The sequence below is a fragment of the Centroberyx gerrardi genome, chromosome 7, assembly GCF_048128805.1.
Source record: "Centroberyx gerrardi isolate f3 chromosome 7, fCenGer3.hap1.cur.20231027, whole genome shotgun sequence".
NCBI classification, from domain to species: domain Eukaryota; kingdom Metazoa; phylum Chordata; class Actinopteri; order Beryciformes; family Berycidae; genus Centroberyx; species Centroberyx gerrardi.
The window spans coordinates 18105840-18130853 of NC_136003.1; the positions used below are offsets into that span (position 1 = coordinate 18105840).

The 25014-nt window shown below is 48.9% G+C and overlaps 1 protein-coding gene across 2 annotated transcripts; it reads right to left on the bottom strand.

The window, feature by feature from the left end:
* Positions 1 to 2099: 2099 nt before the first annotated feature.
* Positions 2100 to 24993, bottom strand: pdgfab (platelet-derived growth factor alpha polypeptide b). 2 transcript variants are annotated; one of them, XM_071914868.2, is made up of 6 exons: positions 24323 to 24993; positions 22811 to 22907; positions 17486 to 17620; positions 15986 to 16176; positions 6092 to 6218; positions 2100 to 4561 (listed from the first exon to the last, which is right to left on the bottom strand). In XM_071914868.2, the coding sequence occupies exons 1-6, from the start codon at positions 24383 to 24385 to the stop codon at positions 4548 to 4550; spliced, it is 627 nt and encodes a 208-aa protein (XP_071770969.1). In that variant the 5' UTR covers positions 24386 to 24993; the 3' UTR covers positions 2100 to 4547. The 2 variants fall into 2 exon arrangements, with proteins under 2 accessions (XP_071770969.1, XP_071770959.1); XM_071914858.2 differs by having other exon boundaries at positions 22811 to 22910.
* Positions 24994 to 25014: the final 21 nt, after the last annotated feature.

Genomic DNA, 25014 nt, shown 5'->3' on the forward strand with positions numbered 1-25014 from the left:
TTTTCACAGGAGCCAAATACCTTAAATACATAATTAGCGGGGTCATTTCTGCAGGGGGGCCCCAGCAAGAGCATGAGCGTGTCCGCGTGAGGCTGTTGGGGGGGGGGGGGGGGGGTGGAGGGGGGGAGGATGAGGAGTGGGGTGGGGTGGGGGTGGGGGTGGGGGGTGGTTGGGGCATGAAGACGTGAGGGAGCCGGACAAAGACGCGCATTCATGGCTCTGGACCCCGGATAAACTTGGCTGTCGCCGTCTTCAAAGGCCACCTCTGCCTTTCCTCAAAACCCAGAGGCCACAGGTTGGGGCAGAGAGGGGAAACATAACAGGGTGACATGGAGGGAAAGAGGAAAGGGGCGGATGGGGGAGGGAAGGAAGGGGTGCAAGTAATGAAACAAGGTTACAAGGTCCGTAATCTGGGGGAAGGAAATAGTCAAGGCCGATTCTGTGGGGTTGGGAGTGCAAGCTAACTGCTACTGTCAATCAAAACAGGCCGCTTAAGTCTTATACCCTGTGTAACTTAACCCTACAGTTATATAACAATACCGAAAAATATATTATTTCAAATGAAGAGGAATTAAAAGTAGAAATGTAGCCTTTGAAACAGGCCAGACAGTGGGACAGTGGACATCAAACGGAGGGGGATAACGAATGGTTTACAATGCATTCAACATCCGCCACTTTGTCCCCACCACCACCACCACCAACATCCCCCATGTGACCCCTGAACCCTGAACTCTGACCCCGTGCATTGTGGGCCAGTCAGATCACAGCTTGCCCTCCGCAAGGGCCCAGAATTCCAGCGGTCCACGTTTCATACTCGGAGACCTCCTTTTGTATTGTTTAGCTGCGCGCACGCACACACACCGCGAACACACACACACACACACACACACACACACACACACACACACAGGCCATTCGGCAGCCCTCTTCACACCTTGTCTGCCCCCCTCGGCCCCCTCTGGCATTGTTTATGAAAGCATGTCCACTTAGTGCTGCTCTGTCTGCCCCCTCCAGCTATGGTGCCAATTACCCACATCCTGAGTCCACTTCATTCTGTCTTCCCTCTCCTCTTTCTCTCCCCCCCCCCATCCCTCCATCCCCTTGCACTTTCATTCCTCAGGGTATTATCACTCTTCTCGCCTTTCTCCTGTGCTCCATCCCCCTACTCCTCCCTCTATTTCTCATCGCAACACATTTGCTCTCCTCTTTTTCCTGCTTTGCGAACACCCAATACAGCAACTCTGCAATGACCCCTCATTCCCTGCTCCAACACGCCCTCCTTCCTTATGAATGAAGCTGTGCATGTCAGATAAAAAAAAAACAATAAAAAAGTAATAAAGCCTCTGCTCTTCCTTTTATCTTTACTTTTCTCAGTTCATCCCCTGTTCCACTGGCTTGCAGAGCTGCTGTCTCGCTGATCCCCTTTCTCTTTCATGTGTTGCCTTTCTTGCTCTCCCTCCCTCCTGAGGTAATAAGCGGGCTGTATGGCCGGGTAAGTGGTGAGGAGAGGGACTTTCATGTCCCCTTAGCCCCAGGATTAGGTTGAGCATCTCGGGGAGAAGTAATAAAGCCCCCAGCACCTCCCGTCTTGTGCTGGTGGATGCTGGAAGACAGCCCAGGTCCTGCTCAGCCCTCAAGCCTGATAAAAGCTCACATTTCCTGCATACACCGCCTTCCTCACATCCAGCTCCTGTCCTACCTCCGGCAGCAGCACCCACACATGTTATAATCTCCTATCTTTCATTTACATTTTCATTTTACACACACACACTCTTATCCAAAATGAGTGAGCAGGTTAAGAGTTCAGTGTCTGATGATGGACACAGTAGCTGGTGTTGGGGTCAAATCTGTGAATTTCCAGTTACAGGACGGCCTCTCTAACCTCTAGGCTACCCCTTCCTTTCCTCTTTTTTCAGTTTTGTCCTGCTCAATTTCTTGATTTCTATTTCCCATAGCCTCACTCTGTACCCCTCTGACTGTCTCTGCCCTCAGTTTCTGATACATAAACTCTATTCCATAACTCTATTTATCCCCAAATCTCCACCATACTTGAGTAACCATGCAAAAAAAAAAAAAATGATGCGACTCAACATTCAGTGAACAATTTGATAAGCAGAAATATATTTATTATTGAAAACATAAATATATAAATTATGATCATTGCTGTCTTTATCCAATGGAGGCCCAAATGAAAAATAATAAAGGCTTAGTGATAGTGTAATGGCATGTGTAATAGCTCTTAAGCATGGTCCCTTGTTTATTGACAACCCAGTCTCGCATGGATGTAAATGTGAATGGAATTGCAAAATGGCGGTGAAACTTCAGACTTATAAATATAGCACCAGTCGACTGATCCTCAGTTGATTGACGTGGACTGTGTGTGGAAGATCTGACACTCACAACTCAGCAGCACCTGATAACAGCCACGTCTCAATGACAATGTTTTTGTTTGACTCTCTTCACAGTGGACACACGTCACACTGCACAGTAACAAGACTCACTCTCTTGGCTCGAACCTCTGACTCAATGCGATAACCCCCACTGTGACTCCTTCCCCAGGTCACCGTAAGAAAAATGGATTTCCTGGTTTAAACACGGGGCAGAAGACGGGTGAGCTGTACTGTGCTGGCCTGGTTACACATTCATCAGCGTTACAGGAACTGGTGAGGAAGCAATTATTTGTGCCATCGGGACACGGGTTCAGGCCGCCAGCACTGTACTGTGACCAGGCTTCCACAGAGAAGTCGTCAACATCTGCCCTTATGGCGTGTGGCTGTATACGGAGTGAGTTCCTTTGAAGGGTGGAGTGATCAGACGTTTGTTCTCCTGTCAATGGAGGAGGAAAGCCTGGCTAACAGGGAGCCCATTCATGCACTTGTTGGTTTGCTTTGCTCACTCATTCACTCTTTCAGCTCGTCGAGATGGACTTTGCTCTTTGTAGGAACAACATGTGTGCTAGTAAAGCGGACTGGGCATCATCCTTATCAATGGTAGTGTGATATGGGTGAAAAGTAGCTTCACGTACGAGAATAAATGTGTGCGCACACACACACACACACCCTATCTATCTTTCACACACACATACTTTCACACTAAAGCGGCTCTAACATAGGGTTTTAGTGTGCTTGTGTGTGAGTGGCATGCGCACACTCTATAATGTACTGTAGGCGTGTTTGTGTGAAATGGCACTCTGGTTACATACACGAGTGGGCAGTGTTTATTATGGCTGTAGAATAGGCTACAGTATGGTCTCCCGCCATGACGTTGCCATGTTTGAGCCCCTGCAACCCCCCTTCCACAGCCCTGTGTTCTGTTCTATTCGACAGTGCAGCACTGCTAATGCACCTCCATACAAGCTAACTAGGACTGGCAGCCTCTTCTCCCTTATCTACTCCATTATCCCCCCTCCCCCCATTTTTGCATCTTTTCCATGGATTAAATACAGGCATTCAACCACAACAAAAGAAATAAACATAATTCCTGCTTGGATATAAGTAAGCATAATATATTTCATAACAAAAATAAAGCATCTTCCGGTACTGACTCGTTCATCTTACATCTCCTCCTTGCACACACATATCCAGACCATATACAAGACTTGACATCATTCAGATATACTGTAATATAATAAGAAACATGGACAAGAGTAACAACGACTAAAAAAAAATGACATTGAGATTGCTTACAGAGAACCAGACCAGACAGGACTCTTGCATGTCTCCAAAACCATAACAATGTCTTTCTTTTTTCTTCCTTTCGTTTGTGCTGGAAGGGAGAGAAACCAAACGTTCACACGTATAAATAGTTTGCAAGTAGCGGCGAGCCTTCCTTTTCAAGTCAAACTGTACATGGCAACTGGACACAGTCCCAGACGACCAGAGGTCTCAGAGAAGAAGATGTCCTCTTGACTCAAAACAAAGCATCCAAAAACTCAAGATTGTTCGGTGCACCATGCAGAGTTCTTTTGGGGAAAAAAAACACTTTCACATCTCGCTCTCTCTCATTTCCTTTTTCTTTCTGTCTTTCCTCCACTGACTGTGCATATAAGAATCATTTACACTGGGCAGGGCAGGCAGACCCACACAGCTCTGTGTTCGCATCTTTACGTTGTCCAACTGGAGGTCATCCATGGCTGAATCAGGGCAACAGATTCCCCAGCAAAGCTTGATCCAAATGGTCCATAGCCACTTCTGTTGTGCGCCTTGTTCACACAAAGTTTGTCACAAACCTTTCGTCCTCCTCTTCGGCGCCTTTCTGCTCTGCCCAAGCTCCACAGCATCATCTTCTCATCTTCCTCATCAGCATCAGTGTTCAATTGACTGGGTCTGTGCTGCACCACAGAGGAAGTCATCATCACTGGTTATGGTAAAAAAGCACCTTTGGCATCTTATTTAATCATGTCTGTCTTTTTCAGTCTCTCATCTTTACAGAAAGTTTGTCTCTAAAAGGCGATGGCGTGGGGTTGGGGAGGGGACAGAGCAGGTCTCCTATTGGTGGCATCCGCTCTTTAGCCCCTCCCACACCGAAGTCCCTTGTTCTGATTGGTCTCACCTCACGTCCACTATAGCAGAGAGAACAAAAGCTAACATTAGCATTGGCATTTTCAAAGAAAAGACAACATGGGTATATCATGAAAAAAAGCTAATTTGATTTTTGCATTTTGTGCCCAATTACATCAATTTGGTCATGCATTTCAAACAAGTTGACACAACACACACAAGGCCCATAGCATTTTGAATCATGTTCCTCCTGATTTCAAAGAAAGTGATCAGACCAGTCATCATTTATGTCCAGTCAAAATGTGTGTGTGTGTGTGATTCAGCCCTGAGTACAAGTCAGTGAGCTGGGCAAGAAAGCTTATGTGGCATAAAACAAGACATTACAAACAACCCCTCTCTCTCTTACAGGGACAGAGAGACAAACAGGCAGATGGACAGATGCCAAGTACAATCATAAAAAATGTACAGACAGACAGAGATGAGAGGACAGATGGACAAATGTTGGTGATGACAAGATGATATGGCGAAGGAGAGAGAAAAATAAAAGAGAGGGGGGTATGTTCATTTACAACGGGGCAACACATGAGATGGGTGCTGTCTTACAACACTACAAAAACACAGTGCACACAAACACACGCAAGCATAAAACTGTGATACAAAGTAGTAGCATGCTCAGCAGGCCACAAAATCAACATGCAGCAGTGGGGCACAAAGCATGGCACTCTTCAGCCCTCCCTCTCCTCACACTGATTGGTTGTGGTGTGATTGGTGACGGTGATTGGTGGGCCCTCTCTGCGCCCTGATTGGGCCAGTGCTGTGCCAGGAGGGTGATTAGGCAGGGAGGGGTCGCCGTGGTGCTAAAGTCCTACCTGTTCCCTTCACAGCTCTCCAGTGGACTTTGGGTAATGAGTGCAAGTTTATTATGTCGCCAATAAATCCTTGCTGGGCCTTAGCTTTTTAGGTTTCCTTTTTTTACCTTTAGCCCTACGGTGGCCTGAAAACACAAAGTTGGGGAGGGTGGACAGGAAGGAGGGTTAGCAGCAAGAAGCAGGGTTTATGGTACAGAGAGAGGTACAACAGCCCCGGGACAGAAGCAGAGAGCGCAATGATATGACACACTATAAATACTTCAGATGCCTTATCAGCACACATCGCAGCCCTTATCTGCTCCAAGGGAGAGAAAGGTTTCAGATCAAGGCACTGGCGGATTTACCTGCTGTCAAGCCAAGCAGCCTTTGGACAGCCTCCTTTGACACACACATACACGTTCACACGCACATCCTCGTCTAAGAATGCACAAGCACACACACATACATACTCAAGCTTTACAGTTTTGCAATAGGGGGCCAGCGCTCAGGTGTGTCTGCCTCGTAAAAGGTCATCCAGTGCAAAGCCAAAGAGCCAGACAGAGAGAAAGACCACCAGACAGACATGAGGAGAAGCAGTAGAGCAAGACAAGGCATGGGAACATGGGGATGAGGGCGGGACTCAGCCATCAAACTCAGAGCGACATTCCTGCAATAGGACAATGTTGGGACAATATTTGGGACAATGTTATAATGATGTAGGATAAGCTTGCGGGCCATATTTACCTGTGTCTGCATCTGAGTGCTCCGCCACGTGGTGCTGCGACGTGCACACACACTCCAGGTGGTCTTCTAACCGCACAAAGACCTCTTTCAGCTTGGGTCTCCTCCTCACGTACTCCACCTTGGCCACCTGAGAGAGGGAGAGAGAGTAAGGTTAGCTCCAGAGCCAAGTCCAGCGCCATCATTACTCCTGCTCTGTCTTTCGTCAATGAATGTATACACTCTTTCCCCGTTCGCTCGCATCAAGAGGCGTAGCGCCGTGACTGATGACTCTTTCATAAACCGATTCATAAAAACGCCAGCGCCGACGGCCATCACTTCGCCTCGCTGTGTTTGAAGTGTGGCGGCAGCATTCCATTGGGGCTGATGCATTGGGTTCCGCTCGCTGTGTGCTCTACAGGCTGTTGATCAGGTGTGTAAATATTGGACGGAGCGTATGACCCTGCCCAACTAAGCTCAAACAATAGGAGAAGAGGGATGGAGGGTAGGGGGGAGCGGTGTACGCCCTAAGGCCCAGGGAAGGTTTACTCTGGCAGGAGAAGAGAGGCTGGGAGATCCCCCCCCTCTGTCTCTGCGGGCCTGGAGCATCCACATCCAGACAGACACACACCTAAACTCCCTCGCCATGCCCCGACATGCAGGCCTGCTATAAACCACATTAATATTTCTTCATGGGTTAGGGAAAGTGTTGCTCGACTTTGCCTGACGAGAGCACACAAAACTTTAAATTTACAAGGTCTAATCCGAACAGGAAAGACAGTGACTCTTGAATGTGTTCTCTCACCCCACCAGGCAGCCCTTGGCAATCTAGCAAACACAAAAGCAAGGCAGGAATTCCTATCCTTGAGTCCCGCTAACGCCCTCTCAGTTTAACACAACAGCGCTGACCTCCACTTCCCACCTAACAGCTAATAATGAGAGGGACCAATCCTCGGAGGGTTATGAATAGGTGGTGTTGGTTGAAGCTTAGATGAAAGCTGAATAGAGGAGGTTGCGTGGAGGTTATGATGATCTTGTTGTGTAACACAGGGGAGGTGGCTACATGCTTTTTGTCTCTCTGATCTAAGTGCCAAGGGCAGGTAGCCTTCCCATCAACCACTGAGGGCCTGGGGGCCACATGGAAACAATATCCCTCGCTTCACCTATCTTCCTGGTCATTGCACGAGAGAGGATATTGGCCTGCAATCTCCCAACACTCTCTGGTGTTATGAACAACACGGCTATGCAGTCGGGCATGAGGCTCACACACACACACACACACACGGAGTGCCAAAGCAGATGAGAGGCTTTCTTCCTCTATCCTGCGATGGCTCGCAGCCAAGCGCGGCTCTCGTCGGTGAATCAGTCACGCAGACGAACGAACATACCAACGCCGTCTGATATAACACAATATAATGTTGACATTCACACAGCGAGTGTCAGCCCTGCAACAATGCCTGGATCACAGCCTGGTGAGGCAGACATGCAAAAAAGCTGTGGGAGAAAGAAGACGTGCAGCAGCGGTTTCACCAGCTCCTCTCTCCTTCGCAACAGTTTCATTCTGTTTCATTCCAGGGAAGGAGAGAGAAGAGAGGGAGTGAAAAAGAGGGTAAAGCAAGCAGTGGAGGTATGCGGTGAGCAAACAGAGGACAATGGTGTCTGGGTTAGCGGTGGTGTGTTTGCTGTTATCGGGCCCTGACACAGTGAGAGAGGGTGAAAGGGCCAGAGCGGGGAACTGGAGGTGGGGGAGAGAGAGAGAGGGGGGGTGGATGGGGTGTTAGATTTGTGTACATTCCTTGGACCATCCCACTCATTAGGGAATAGGAGTGTGTATGTGTGTGTGTGTGTGTGTGTGTGTGTGTGTGTGTGTGCAGACGGAGGGGATTATTTAAGGAAGAGGGGGGGAGCACTGACCGTGATCATGACTAGCATTGGATGACATTCATGTGTTACCTATTACATTGAGGCTCTGGGTAACCCTCCGAGGAAATTCATTACTAACACTGACAACGGCAGATAGAGATCTTATCTTAAGTTCAGTGTTATCTACCAGACGGTGTCACATAATGACGTGATCGACCACTGGATTTTCCCAGAAAACGACGAACACCATTTACTCAAATTCTCTCATTGAAAGACAGGGAGAGAGAGAGAGAGAGAGGGAGAGAGAGAGAGAGAGAGAGAGAGAGAGAGAGATGAGAGATGAGAGATGCAGCTGTCTCTGTGGACGGCTCCGCTGCCGTTGGTTACGGGAATGTATGTCTGAGCTGGGGGGGGGGGGGGGGGGGGTTCAGAGGTAGCCAATGGGAAGCCAAGAAAGTCAGCCATGCCTGACACCTACTACTGAGGCCGATCCTAATGACTAATGCACACACACACACACACACACACACACACCCAGACACACACAGACACACACACTGTTGGTCAGACAAACAGCTATTGACAGAGGGATAAAGCGATAGGACCTCTTGTTGAGAAGCCCAGCGGTAGGCTTGTCACCTTGCCCCTTACACAGCAGGGTTAAAAACACACCCCACAGGACTAACCACACACACACACACACACACACACACACACACACACACACACTCTTTCATGTTTGCATGGGTGCTTGTTTCTGAATGTGTATCTCTGTGCTACAATACATCTCAAACAGCCTCCGCTCTGCCCACTTTGTCAACACACACTCTCTGTCCCAGCTTTCATTTTCAATCTCTCCCCCGCTCTCTCTCGTTTCCTTCCTCCCACTCTGTCTTCTGTCACTCCTGAATCCCCCTCCACTCCTCTGTCCTGGCATATTGACTGAGCGGCGTTAGGAGAAGGCGTTGATGCTGCGGGCTTCACACTCTTTGCCCCCGAGCCGCCATGTCAGCCAGTGTCCCTACGTGGCTCGGCCACACTCCGGGCAAATATTTACCTTCATATTTAATTCAGTCTTCCTCCATTTTAAACCGCTTCTTCCTCCTCCAAGGAACACCGGCTTCCTATCCAGCGCCGAGTCAATGACTCCTCACATAAACATACATCATAAAGAGACCCCCGTGCTACGACAAGGGGCCCCGCACTCGCTATGTATAAATCAAACAGCTCTAAACTCCCTAGAAAGCCGGGCCCTGAGAAAGAGTCCCTCGAGCGGCTGTGGAATGATATCCGATCCAGAGGGTTCTGGGAAGTACGGACCCCCCCCCCTCCAACCCTCCCCCCCGCTTCCCCCCCCCCTCCCCGGTTTGTCCCCGGCCTTCCTCGGGGGTCTCTGCGGCCCTCTGTGTGAAGCCGATTGTCCCGGTCGGGTTAATTGGGAATTCCCCGAGCGCGAAGCACTGATGAGAGCATGATGGAGGGGAAAGTTTGGGTCCGGCCTTCCAAGGAAAACACAACGGGGATGTGGATGTGCACCGCGGGCCATCGGGAACGGGACAGAATCAAGCAAAATAAATAAGAGCGTATGTGTGTGTGTGTGTGTGTGTGTTGGGGTATAGAGAATGGAGAGGGAGGGAAGAGGGGGAGGGTGGCAATTCATCTGTCAGGAGGGAAATTAGGCGAAGGAGACACAACTTGCCCCCCTCCTGCTTGAAAAAAAAAGTTCTCATTGAAATGCCACGGCCATGAGTGAGTGGACGAGAGATGGGGGTTGTTTGGCAGAGGGGGTGGGGGTGGGAATGCGGGGGGGGGGGGGGGTCTGTCTGTCTATCTGTCTGTCTTATGAAATGAAAGAAAGAAGAAATGACACCCAGAAGAAAGGCATGATGATGTGCAGAGGGAGAGAAAGTGAGAGAGCAAACCACGGAGGGCAGAGAGAAGACGCAGGCTTTGAACATCAGCGGCAACAGCCCAGACCCCCGACTCCCTCCTCCACCCTACCCCACCCAGCCTCTCAGAGTGATGGGGTGGGGTGGTGGGGGGTGGGGGGGGAGGTTATCATAGGTGGTGTGGGGAGAAGAGAGGAAGCAAGAAGAGCATTTGTCATGTGGCACGCAGGCCTGCAGTGCCAAAAAGGCACTTCACAACACACACCGCTCTCTCTCTCTCTCTCTCTCTCTCTCTCTCTCTCTCTCTCTCTCTCTCTCTCTCTCTCACAGTGATGGGTCACCAGATGTGAGTGTGTTTCTGCCCCCAACCACAGCCTGTGTTGCCTTCCCTTCTCCTCGAGAGAACCATCAGCCAATATCAAATATCAAAGAATCCAATAAGATGTAATCTTTTCATCTATTCCTTCCCTCCTACCCATGTCTTCACAGAATAACAGAATACACACACACACACACACACACACACACACACACACACGCTAACAGCCTCTGTGTATCACCTCCTGAGAGAAGGATTTCATTATTTCAGCTGTCTCTATCTAAAAGGCACGTCTGATAAAGTTTTAGGGAAACTCCTCTTCATGTGAGAGAAACTCTACAAAAGAGGCAACCCAGAGAGAGGTGGAGAGCATCCAAAATTGCAGATGAAAAAGACATTACTGAGCACTTAGAGAGGGAAAAGTAAATAAGGTGGGAGAGGGAGAAAATGCTAGAGAGAGGCAGAGACCGAAAAAGATACAGAGTGAATGGCAGAGATTGATAGAGGGATAAAGGTGTAAAAATAGAGGGAGGAAAGGAGGGATGGCTCTTTTGCAGTGCTGCGTATAGGAAGCATAAAGGTGAAGGAAGACGAATGCGAGAGAAAGAAAGAGCACAGGAGAGAGTGAGAGAAAGGACGGAGAGAGCAACTATTTAGAGAGGAGGAGAGAGGTGGAGGGTGAGGATGAAGTCAGAGGGGGAGAGAGAGAGAGAGAGAAAGGGAGGACAGCAGAGGAGGAGTGAAAAGGAAAATAGAGAGATGAAGTAAAATATGATTAAAATACGGCTGCTACTTTTCCTTGCTCTAGCTGATGCATTCCAGCCGGTGCGGCGGTAGCCAAACTCTCCGGCTTCTGGCTTGGTCGGAACGCTCCCATGGTCTCTGACCCTCGCCGCAACCCCCGGCGCACACACACACACACACCCACACACACACACACACACACGTATACATGCACACACACATATGCACGCACACAAACTCCCTCACCCCTCTTCATCTAGCAGAGGAGCATTGAGTGAATCAAAGGGAAAATAATTCACAGCTGCATGGGACTTCAAACAGGGAGGCCCCTCACTCCCATCTCCCCCACCCCCCCCCACCCCCACCCCCCCGTAATCCACAGGACCCCTCAGACGACCATAAATCATGCTCACTGTATCGCCGTCGCACTGTCCTTTATTTATGAAACACCCCGTAAGTCAGGGTCCCACACAACCGCAGGGCTACAGCTACTGCTTCCCCCAACACCCGGATCTGACCCACTGCCACTGAGGTAATTGTCAATGTGTGTGTGTGTGTGTGTCGGGGTCGGGGCCGGGGCCAGTGCAGGGAGATGTGTGGACCCCCACACTCAGCACTGTGGCTATATCCGCCTGGCCTCTGTCAGCCTCCGCTTTGATCCAGCAGCCATCAACACTTCATTACTCTGCGGCCCGTCTTCCTCTTGCTGCTGCTTCACACTAATGGCCTTGTCCCTGCACTGTGCTGGGGGAGTGGACACACACACACACACACACACACACACACACACTCCTCCTCACGTTTACACAGATGTGCAGTGCCGACCCTCTCCAACCCCTCCAAAATACTTGTACATATGCTTCAAGGGCCATCAAAAGTTTCCAGCTACTAAACCAAACCAAGTGAGACAAAATGTACTTTATCACTGCCAAATGATGTGATACTGATAACACTCTGCCACCTTACAAAGGCAAAGAGCGATACTTACAGTATAAGGGCTGAAGTGAGGAGAATTCACTTCAAAACCTTGGTGTTCCCATTTTTCCTCTTATTTTACAGTCACTGCAAATTTTAACGTACACTAATTTGGGGTTTTGTGCATAGAGAAGTCATTTTACCTTAATATTAGCTTAGTGGGTTTTTGTATGAGGAAGAGGAATACAATGAGCTTACTGACCAAACATCCAGCAGAAGCCTAAAGAGTTAATGACTGAGAGGATGAGTGACAGCTCCATTCTTCGCCTGTCTGATGGCCTGTTTACTCTGCCCCATTGGAAGGACAAATAGGGAGACATTTACACACACACACACACACAAGAAGCGCCGAGGCATACATGTGCAAAAGCATGCTAAAGTGCACACATCTCGATCACTGCCTCGTTAATTCACTCACTCACTTGCTCTTTCTCACTCACTCTCTCTCTCTCTCTCTCACACACACACACACACACACACACACACCCTGTCTAGTGGTCTCCTCAGTGCTGCCTGTCTAGAAGCACCTGTTGTTTTATGAGTGAGTTCGTCTAGCGAGCCTCGGAGCCAGAAGCCCTGAGAAAACCATCAGAATACAGGACACAGCTGTAGCCTTCAGCACACAAGACAGAGCTACGAGGAGGAGGAAGAGCAGGGGGAGAGGAGAGGGAAGGGGAGGAAGACGAGGGCGAAGGAGGTGGAAAAAGACGGGAGAGAGTGTGAGAGGGAAAAGGCGAAAGAGTGAGGACCAGAGGAGAAGAGATGGCAGGGAGAGAGAGAAAGAGGAGAGGGGCGGATATTGCAGACATAACTTCGGCTTGTTTCGTGCCATCAAAATGTCAAGTGATATATTAATGCTGACTGAGGGGATTTTAAATAATGCCATCTCTAGATTACACAACTCTAGGAACACTATGACACAGTAACACTGCCCATGGCCAGAATGTTCTGCCAGCCAGCCAGCCAGCCAGCCAGCCAGCCTTCGGCGATAAAAAACACCAAAAAGACGGAGAAATAGTGAGAAATAGGGAGGAATCACTCTGGTGGAAAAGAGAGGAGAGAGCCAGGACACTGGGGAGTGAATAAGGAGTCACCGAAAGTGCAAAAGGAGGTGGAGAGAGGGAGGGAGAGAGAGAGAGAGAGAGAGAGAGAGAGGAGAGGTGGGACGGACTGAATGAGGAGTTAAAGGAATGCTGGGTTGATCGAGTCTGAATACATAAACACATTTGCTCATCAAGTATTCTCTTTGCCACTCTCTCTCTCTCTCTCTCTCTCTCTCTCTCTCTCTCTCTCTCTCTCTCTCTCTCGCCACTCTCTTTTATGTGTCCGGGTATTGAACCGTCTTTACATAGCTGGCAAGACGCTTATCTCTATGTGCGCAGCCCTATAGGGGGCTGTTCACTTTTATTGTGTCCCTCACACACCAAGACATACACACAATCCAAAAACAATGTAAATGCCAACCTACACACACACACACACACACACACACACACACACACACACACAATTTTAGAGACACTTATCACAGTGATGGAGCAAAGTGCAAGAGAAGCAGTGAGTTCAAGAGAATGAGGGAAGAAGAGGAACGAGAGTGACTTAAGATCTCCCCCTTCTCCTCCCTCGGGCTAGTCCTATTTAAAGTTGCCTTTTTTATTACCCCGCCACTGAACAGGCCCGGCTTGTACAGCACAGGGCCTGCACAGACCCGCTCTCTTTTTCTGGCGTCCATAGCATGAAAAAAGAAGACTGAAAGAGGGAGAGAAAGAGAAGAGGGGGGAATAAATAAATAAAGGTGCATTTGGACAAATGCATAGCGGCATGAGCTGGAAAGAAACACAGCGGGTGTGTTCTTTTCCCATCCTTGGCCGGTACAAGGAAAACAAGTCAGGCTCGGGGTAGACGGGCAACATTTTTAGCTTTCTAATAAACGGAGAGAGAAGCACAAACTGAACCCCTATTCAGACTAACTGCTTAGAGGACAGACAGGAAAAAAAAACTTGGCATGAGACAATGTTTCTCACACACAATGTGGCGAATGTCTCCTGACCGGAGTGAGCCCTGACGGATGACCTTTCCAGGGATACAGCGCCTCTCAGCTCCCCTGCCCGCGGCTGGAACCACATGGAAAAACGGCCCCGCAAAAACCCTTGAAGGTCCCTATACAGTGTGTGTGCGCTCATTTTGTCCTGAGGGTTTAACAGTGTCATGAGGGGGACACGGACGCAGTCGCACGGAACACGGCATTCCGAGAATAGCTGAATCAACCCTTAGTCGCTTGTCCACCCTCCTCCTCCTCCTCCTCCTCCTCCTCCTCCTCCCTGCGTCTCCCCATCCATCCTCTTCACAGTGCAACTCGACCACAGACAGAGCTCCTATTGAGGACGACAGACACTGGAACGGACCGACCGACTGGCAGACAGACAGACAGACAGACAGACAGACAGACAGACAGACAGACAGACAGACAGACAGACAGACGAGCTCGCAGACGGACAGACAGACACACTGTATATCAGAGGGCGAGCTTAACTCTCACCGCATTATGACTCAGCATTTCTGACCATAAACCCTGTGCCCTAGATGCAGCGCCCCGTGCCCCACAATGGCCGTCTTGTCCGCCCAGCGGTACTCTCTCTCTCTCTACTCTACGGCCAAAGGGGAGGTCATTTTGGAGCCCAGAGACCATGTCCGCCTATCCTTATTGAAATCTCCCCTGTCCTGGGCCGGTGTGCCAAGGGGCAGGAGGCGGCGGCGGTGGCGAGGTTGGTATTTGTTTTATTACTCTGCGCTATCGAGGCGGCATCTTTAAAGCCCGGCATCCCCTGCGAGGCCCGGCGTGATGCGGAACAGGAGAGCAGATAGCAATGTCTCAGCGCCCATGGCCAGGCAAGATCACAATGATTACAGAGAGTAGAGGGACAATAGAGTACAGAGACAGATACACAAAGAGACAAACAAACACACACACGCAGATTATCCTCCAGGTTATCCTGTTTATTCCCCGGTAGTCTCTTTACTCTCAGCAGAGCAGAGCACGTGACTCCCATACCTCCGAACACCAGCGAACAGGCTGTAGTGTAAATACGGCAAAAAATACGACTCAGCTCCAGCCACACTGTCTCCTCTGAGCCTGAACAGAAGGACATGTTTTTAAGCTACCGATGCCAAAGAGCCTCTGAGAACAGTGCAACCCCCCCCCCCCCCTCTCTCTCTCTCTCTTTGTCACCTCCTCTCCTCCGGACTGCCTGCTACCAGGGAAGACAAAGGGCCAAACAAACAGAGTGGAGAAATGGCAGCGCAGCGGCCGGCGACACGCAGACATTCTCAAGACGCAGGACTTCTTTACCGACTGCTTGTCTCTCTTTCTCTCTCTCTGTCTATCTGGCCGGAGCATCCCTCTTGGGTCTACCCTTCAACAGATGTCCTGGCTATGGGTGCCAACAATCCTCTCTCTCTCTCTCTCTCTCTCTCTCTCTCTCTCTCTCCTTCTCTTCTCCCCCCCCCCCCCCCCTCCCTCCGCCCTGGCACAGCCACCTTGGCCTCGCGCCTAACATGGGATAGATTGATGAAGAGAGAGGTGGGAGGGAGGGAGGGAGAGATGGGGGGGGGTTAGGGGCGGCTGTAATGGAAGGAGAGAAGGGGAGAGGGGACAGCGGGGTTGAGGTGGGTGAAGAGGGGTCTGATTTTGAGCGGAGGGGTTATGGGAGCTGTTTGGGTGGTGGCCAAGGCTCAGAGGAGAGGGGCAGATTGAGATGAAGAGGAGATGCGGAGGAAGCAGGGAGTGAGGGAGGAGAGGAGCGTGAAGGAAGACAGGCTGACCCAACCCCCCCCCCATGGAGTCAGTCAACCTGTCTCCTGTGTGATTTACTTACCTGCTGAGAGGAAAAGTGGCGGAAATTGTGTGTGTGTGTGTGTGTGTGTGTGTGTGTGTGTGTGTGTGTACTCCATTGATGTTTGTGGAGCAAGTACAGCTGAATAAGATAGATTGTGTGTTTAACTTTACAATGCAGTTGTGTTTCTGACTCTGTGTCTATGTGTATACATGCTTGCGTGCCTCCATACATTCAAGCGTGTCTATATGTGTGTATCTATATGCATGTGTGTGTGTGTGTGTGTGTGTCTTACCTTAACGGTGCGGTGGTGCTTGCGGGAGGGGTGACAGCGCATGTTGCTGGTGTTGCAGCAGCCCGTGCAGCGCTTCACCTCCACGCAGGGCGGCCATATCAGGAAGTTGGCAGCCGTGGGATCCACCTGGCTCCTGGGGATCTCGTAGATCACCGTCCGCGTCTTACACACCGCCGGGACCGCCTCCTCTACTGCAGAGAGAGAGAGAGAGAAAGAGAGAGAGAGAGAGAGAGAGAAGGAGGAGTCATGTTAATGCATTTGTTCTGTATAAATGTTCAGTGACACCTTTTCCAATTGCAATCGCACGCTGATATATTGTTGTAATCCCTCCTATTCGCTCCCAGCTGCCGCGTGCATTCCTTCGCTGCTCATTATTTGATGACTCACTTGATTTGGGAGCCATTCATCTTACCTAAAATCACACCCAACCTCCTTTAAGGCTGTTAAGAAGACAGGCAATCCCAAAAGCTGATCTCATATCAGCTAAGGAGCTTTGGGATCAACTCGGTGAGACAGAAAGAGACTGCTCCTTTGTTTGAAACCCTCACTGGGACTAATGCAGCGTGACTAGGCCAGGAAACCTTTATGTCCGCCTGTAGGAAAGCTAATAACGGCCTTTGACCCTCTTGGCCATGGTGAAAAGAGGAAGGCAGTAGCATTCATTTGAGATTTAATGCTCTGACAGGCACTCAAAGCTCAAGATGTAACAGAGAGTGTACAGTAAGTTACCATTATGTCGTAAAGGTGATACGTGCATCAAGCACAGTAAGTGAGGGCTTTTGTGGACAGCTGCCAAAATGGTATACTGTATCATACACTTATGATACGGCACATATACATGAAATATGATCAGCCACGATATCCTGCGTTGGTTTAAATGATACGCTTGGAGAGCTGTAAAGAACATGCTGCTAGTCTTAACACACACATCACACACTACACGCTATTCTCCAGGCCTCGATCAGATATCGTACCGCGTGGCGTTTTATGAAGCAATCTGACTCAGGGCCCGGGCGAGCTGCAACTTGAACCCTGAATGCCTGGAATTTCCACGCTTAAGGATATATTTCTCTCCCGACGCGCGTGTCTTAGATCTCCGAGGCCTCGGCCAATCAAAAGGCTTCATGTCAGACGTACGCCTCACCCCCCCCGCGCGCCCCCCCACCCCACCCTCTGCCCGCCGTCGTTTCTCATGATTCCCTGATTGCTATAAATACTAGGTAGACGTCTTCATTAGGGTTACTTTTAGCCACAAAAAGCTGCATCAAAACCACATAACTATTAGCTTTGTTTGAAATGAGTGTTAAGTGATCAATTTCATCTCCTGGGAACTCACTATGTGGGGAGGGATGTTTAAGACACTGGGTATTGCTGGGACATTATGCTTGCGATGTTTCACACCACGCCACTGTATGCTACACTCGGTCATCATGATGTAATCTCTGGGCGACACTACCATGCTGTGCCGTACGGTAAAGTAAATTTCCATTCCAGTCTTACCGATGCTCCTCTTGCGCCGGCTGTGGAGCTGGGAGCTCTTCAGGTCGTTGTTGTAACCATGGTGATGGGAGTAGTTCTTATGGTGGTTGTGGTGCTTGTGGTGCTTGGGCTCCTCAATGACATCATTTCCCGTACCTCGTCAAAACAGAAGGCAGCCATATTACTAATGTGACACAGAGAGTACACACATGCACAAAAAAACACAAGAAGCTTACTCAACCAATCGGCCTTTCCAATCAACCAACAAAGAGTCTGTCAACAGCCGCTGGAGCTTTAATGGTGGTGAATGAATGTGGTGGGTGGCTTACTAGGCCTCACCAGAAGGCTGCATGTGATCTGCTATTGATGTTTTATATACCCCTTCCACAACAAAAAATGTGTTGGTTAGTCACACGACCATAATGAGATGGTAAACTTTGTGTGCAGTATGTAACCCACGCTTTGATTCCCTGAAGGGCTTAGGGTTCCCTTCAGCGTGTTGGCAGGCAGGCGCCTTTTGATGATGTCACAAATTGAGGTAAACATTCCAGAGTATACGGGGTATAGGTGGCATGGCTTTATACAGGCCTCGGTGTAATTACACGCTTTGTGTGTCAGCCTCACTCACTCGTTTGGCGGAACTTTCCCACCAGGAATGAAGCAGCTAGATGCAGGTGAGTCACCGAGCTCCTTCAAAAACAACCAGCCTTCACAGACACGCAAGGGAGTAAAGTGGTCATTTGACAGGTGGTGCTCAGCCACCATTATCCCTGTGCCTAATTAGTGGTTTCGTGTCTCTCATTTACTTGAAAATGTTTACTTTTCAATCACTTGGTGGCTCGGAAAAGTACATGTTTTGTTATGCTGCAGTGCTAGCTTCTTAAATCTCTTTAACTCCAGTCTGATGTAGCCAGTTCAGCTTATTCGCAGTCATGGTCATCTGATAAAGCTTGCTTGTTTTGGTCCCCACCCAGAATATGAGGTGGATTATAGAAGAGTGCCAAAGCGGCAATAAAACGATAAAGCTTGTTCGCTGGATACTGCCCTTTCCCTAGGACCAGAGTCTGCGGCTGAGAGAGTGTTTGCTAAGTGGGTGGGTCTCCTTGTCTGGTACTGCATACCCTCCCACCTGGGTAACACAATCCTATACCTGTACACTTCACACAACTACACAAACTCCTCTCATTATCCTCCATTACAAGCTAAACCCCAATGTACACCAGTACAACAAAGCTTAGCCATAGACAAACAGGTTCCACTCATCCAGCTCCTTTGTTCCCTGACCAGAGTCATCTGAAGGGCTTTCCTCTACCTATACAAGGTCTTAATCTGGGTTTGGTTGTTTATTTGCTTTCGGATGCCGTCTTTTTCCAGGTCCGTCAAGCCCCAACCCAAATATCGTCCCCTCGGTGAGAGTGGGGAGAGGGAATTTCCTCCTAGCCTGTCACCCAGTCAGTCAGACAGCCAGTGACCCAGAACCAAAGGTGCAGAGAAAGGAAGTGTTGACTGGAGCGGAGGCCGGCTGCCTGGGCCGAGCTATCAGTCTGTCAGGCTAATATACAAAGACACACACCTACACAGACACACATGCACATACACATGTTGCACACGCTCTCGTGTACATGCATTCAGACGTGCTTACACACTCCTACACACACCCCCACACACACACATACTCCTGTCTGCGTTGCTGTCAGAGGAACACGTTGTGACAGCTGGCTGATTTCTCCACCTAACAACCTTTTAACGCTGCGGGTCACTGACAGAACTCCCAGTGCGCTGAACGCCTCGTATCTCTCTCCGTCTCTCCCTCTCTCTCTCTCTCTCAATCCTCCCTATCCCTCTCTTCATCTCCCCCTGTCAGGGAAGGAAGGAGGGATTGAGGCAGGGAGTGAGGGAGGGCGTCACACCGGTGGCCACCCGGAGACAGGCTATGTCAGAGCTGATGGGAGAAAAGGAGAGGGGACATAAAGAAGTCCTTTATGGACTGACGAGTCCTTTTTTCAGCGCCACAAAAGGACCTTTCTGTTGTTTTTTTAACTATACACAAAAAAGCAGAGGTGGAGGAGGAACAGGAGGGAGAGAGGGACGAGGTGGACAGAGTGATCAGAGAGGGGGACGCAGGGGAGAAGGAGGAAAGAAAAGGGAGACAGATAAATAGAGGGAGAATGAGAGGCAAAGAAAGAGAGGGGGAGAGACAGAGAAAAGTGGAGCGAGGGGTTCGCCCCCCTGTTGGTTCCAGGTGACTAAGAAGTAATAACACGCCCGGAGCGTCCTCACACTGAGACAAGCGAAAAGAGGAGAGGAGACAGTCTCCGGCCATGAATCAGGCTTTCATGACTCGCAAATTACTCCCACCATTAGCTAAGGGCCTGGGCTCCCTCCCTTTCCTCCTCCTCCTCTCTCTCTCTCTCTCTCTCTCTCTCCTTCTTTCTCTACCTGTATAAATAACCAACATGTTGTTGACTTGTCATAATAAGTGTCTCCATAATTGTCTCTTTCTCTCTCTTTCACTCCTTCTCTCTCAACATGCTACATGGTTGAGTTGACAAACTATCAGTTCAGGTCATGGGCAGCAAGGTTCTTAATGTGGGTATTAATGTTGAAGGCTGATAGGAGCCACAGTGGGTCTGGCTCTGAGGGCCTCTAGGTTCATAAGAACTGCTGCCAACTGTACTGGAAGTAAACAGACTGCCAGCTAGTCAGGCACAAAGCAGATTGCACAACAACTCTCTCCGCTCCTGAGTGAAGTGCAGCAGGAATACAAGCTCCAGAATCCTCCTGCTCCCTCCTCCACCTCTGCCCCATGTCAAGAGTCAGGTTCCCTTTTCTGTCAAAGTCCTTCTGAGAGAGAGATAAGAGCAGGCAGGCTGAGGGGCCGCCCAGAGAGGTAGACGGGGACAGAGGAGCACCTCAGGGGCCAGACAGCCATCAGCAGACTTCAGCGGGTCATCTCAGCTGTCACTCAGAGCTGAAGACACCATTCAGGCTGGACGTGCGCACACAGACACACACACACACACACATGCAAAGACAAATGCACAGACACAAGGCCTCTAACCTGCAAGCCGTCTCTCAGCTCAGCGGCACTAAATAAAACACACAGCAGCTAGATAAGCCCTGCAGGCCTTCCCAGTCATACTGACACATCTATCCTTACAGTCTGTGATACACAGTCATCCTTCCAATGACAGAGATCCTGGATAATGACTCCAACCTTTGAGGGGCCACAGGCTATGAAGATAGTGTTATTCAAAAGGGAAAAACAACAAGACAAACATGATCTCCCACTAAAAACATTGGAGTTTTTCCACATCAATAAAATGCTAAAACAAAGTCAATGAGGATTTCCTGAATAGGCCATTCCACCTGCATTAACTAACCCTAACCCTAGCCTCACTGACATAACCAAACACTTCAATTTAGCTTTTCCTATCTCCCTCCCTGGTTGACATGCCATGCCATGTACAGTCCAACCCACACTGGTAACTTTACTGTCCTGGTCATCCGCAACAAAAGCTCTGAAAATACCCCCCTGGCTGGCGTCAAAAGTCTTTTAATGGGCCGGCGGGGACGCCTGGTCCTCAGACAGATTTATGCCCTCGTAATAATAATCAGCCTACTACTGTTACCCTGGAAAACATTCCTCTGTTTGAAGAAAGACATTTTAATTCAATTATAAACACCTCTTCTCATGCTAGAGGCACTGCAGGGACCTATTCTGGGCCCTGCATAATGTAGCATGTGATCACTGCTGTGGAGTGAAGGCTGATTTGATTGTGACTATGGTATGCAAATAAAATTCATAGCACAACTGGATGAGTGAAGTCATAACATGACACTTATATGGGACTATTAGAAAAGCAATAGAGTGGTTATATAATTTATTTTGCAAATAGAAAAAGGGGACACAAGAATACTGAAACATCACCCCTAATGTTGCTTTGCTGAATGCCAATATAAGCTAGGTAACTAATGAGCTATGACCAGTAAGGTAGTCTACATCATTTGGGGCTGTTATAGCAAATTTAGTAATTACCCATTTCCATCAACAAATCTATAGGGGAGAGCCCCATAGTTGATATATGGCCAAAGCCTGTGTAAATAGAGGCTCATGTGAAGGCAAACAGCTTGTGCCAGCGCACCCCTGTAACTTAATCTACCTTTAAGACAGACAGGTCGCCCGCGACAAGAGGACCAGCACCTCCAAGAACCACGACTGGAGCGGGAGAAGCCTGCCTGACCTGCGAGCTGCCTCCTCCGTTTACAGGCCAACATTTGCGGCAGCCTCCTTGTCATAAAGCCAGCTTATTGCGGTAACAACAGCTGAAAGAATCCACACGGATAAATACCTGGCAGTGAAAGTCCATCTTTGTCACATGTGTACAGTAGACGTGCCTATCACGGGTGCTGCTTTATCATGCAGGCCTGGGCCGGCTGGACTCTCTCTCTCTACCAGCCCAGCCCCCCTCCTGCGCACAGATCCCTCAGCAATTTCCTGTACAACACTGCACTCATGGCCTCTCATGTCTTCTGAGTTTGCTTTCAGGAGCCCATTACAATTAACCATAACTACACCGATTCCCTGCTGAATATAACAAGCAGAATGCACAGAAGCAGCGGGGCTCCTCTTTTGAGCAGCCCCACTTCACTGAACCCAGAGGTGCAGCAAAGTCCCTGCAGCTTATCTAATCAGTTGCCACCCAAACACCAAAACCTGCCTACATCAGCTACATTTTTAGGGATAAATGGATCAGTGACTGGCATTACTGGTCACTGTGATAAATTATTAGACATAGGTCACCTAACTGTCTAGCACAGACACTGAGAGGGACCACTGCTCATGAATGCTCTCCTGTTATTATTTTAGATCTGGCTTCTGGATACATTTCTGTAAGTTTTGCTTGATCTTTGCTCTCTATTACAGTTATAAAACACAATCAAATTTAGACTCACTGAGGCAGAGGTATGGCAAGTGCCCATATCTTCTCATACCCAGTTGGCACCCATGGGTCTTTTCATTTTACAACAACATTGGGTGAATAATCCTGTCATAAAAATGCCCCAAAAGTGAATCTGCAGTGGAGCACCACAATGAATCCTTCATCCTCAATGGTATGAGGATGATTCAAACGTGACCATTAGTGGGCTTAAGAGTTTACATACTGTAGGTCTACAGGCAAACCTACATTCAGTATAGGCTAACCCCTTTTCTTCTACTTTGTGTTATGGCAGTATCAGTAATCACACACACATGTGAGCAGTATCTGGCCGGGATCATGATTAAAATGTAATTGAGCAAAGGTCTGTCTTGTGCATAAAAAAGTATCAAGAGGCAGAATTTACCTACGGAGTCTATCTCCAGTAGCCGCTGGAGGTCGCTGATGCTGTGGATTTCACTGCGGGACAGTCTCTCTATCAGCTCCTGGGGAATCTCCACTTCCTTCTGGGGGCAGGTGGGGGGGCAAAGAAATCAAACAAGAAACGAGGGTTAGAGATGTGTCGAGTCGGTCTCGAAACGTTCGTGTAATTCTCTGCCTGTGTAAACAAGTGCGTTAGGTTCAAACAACCACCACGAAGATCAGTGCCGTAGAAATGTTGCAACTATGTGCCAACTACAGCAAGTCTGCCCTAGCCGCCATACGTTCAGTTCTCTCTTGGATGGAGAAGCTGTTAAGCCAAACACTGTTCAAATATAATGCAATTTAACGTTACCTTGCTTATCGGCAAAGGAGCATACCTGGTAAAACATGGCTTAAGATCTTTTAGGAATCTTCTGGAAAATTCGGCATATAGATGAGTCAAGCAGCACTTCATTTCAATAAAATCTCAACTTTTATATTTGTTTTCCATTGCTCACATCAGTGTATTTTAGTGGAACACCATTGTGGGAATAACAGGGGAACCGCTTCTAAAAGTTGAAACTTCATTGAACTAAGTAGCCTACTACTTGGAGTAGATTAGATAGGCTACATGCCGAATTGAAGAGTGGATCATAATGATTCGTAAAGGTCTGAAGTCATGTTTTACCAACTATGCTCCTTTGCAGATAAGCGAGGCAACATTAAACTGCCAGGTTTTATAGTGGAATTTGGCGTGATGTTCCCATATGCAACGGCTCGAATCGGGGCGAGTGCTGCCCTTGTTCACAGCCGTTCGCCACTTTGCACTTGTTGCGGTCCTCCAAGTATCTCAAGTTGAGCAAACCGTGCACCCTTACAGGAACAGTGCCTATTTATATCGCCCGGAGCGGTTCCCATGAAAGCGCTTAGCCCAACCAAAACGTTTGCCCAGTTGGCTCGGGCTGCAAACAGATTTGGCACAAAAGCCAAAAATAACTGGAATAGCCTATGTGTCCAAGTGCAGTCGCGATGTTGGCTTTCAAAAGCGCGCAGTCACTGCCCCTCATGGTAACTGTAGCTGGTAAGGTGTTTGTTCATTCTCGGAGAATGAATTCATAGGCTATATTCATAATGTTGTTAAAATAGTTACTTAGGTTAACTTGCAATTTTGTGTTTTAATTTAAAAAATATCTGTTTGAATACAGGGTAAATCGGCCTGAAATTATGTAGGTGCTCCTATAATCTTATATTCGAGCCCTACAGGCTGTAATCAAACCTTTAGGCTATTGTCCTACAGCAGCTAGTTTTATCAGGGCATCAAGTCCATGTCTAGTTGTTGGAGAAATGCGCGCTCTGCGGGACTCTTGCAAGACCCCCGTTACCCAAACACCCACACATGAATAAAACCCCGCACCACTGTGTGTGTGTGACGAGGGGCCAGAGGGACACAGCCTCTCCGGCCCCATACCTCATTCAAGACCATCTCTCTGGCTGTGCAGAGTCCATGTAACTTTACCTCAGCGGTGGCGAGCAGCAGGTACGACGTCCACAGGAGGAAGTAACAAAGTGCGGCTCTCATCTCCCTTTAATTTAGATTTCCCCCCAAACAAGAAAAAGGTGCTCTTCTGTAGGAGCCGCAGCGTCGCTCCTGGCCCCAGAGGATCCACAACCATCCCCTCGGGGAGAGAAACCGGTGTGTAAGAGCTGCTCAGCGGACTCAGGCAAACTCCGTGCACTTGCTTGTAACTCAGAAAAGCTTAAGAGGCTGGAAGTTGACTCTTGTTATTCACATTGGACTGTGTTCCTCTTCCCCGGGCTGTCTGTGGCAGGTCGACATGGCTCCTCAGACCCAAGTGGGACAATCCCAAGAGACAAGTCTGACTCGCATTGCACTTGTCCTTCACCCTATTAACAAACAGCCTCCAACTTCAGCCCAGTTTACTGAAGGCTCAACCATGAAACGCAGCTCCCCTTGTTTCGGAGGATTTGTTCAATATAGACAAAAAAAACGCACGACTATTTTGCTATAATAAAACTATTATTACTACAGTATTTAATAGCTCTAAAATCATATAATCCCAAGGTGCAGGTCCTTCGAGAAAATCAAAAGGGCAGTGGAGAAATAAACAGTTGTCCGTGTTGTGCTATCCAGAGCTCGTCTCGCAGCAGTCTGCACAGGTCCTTGGTTATGTTGGACTCTGAAGTGAA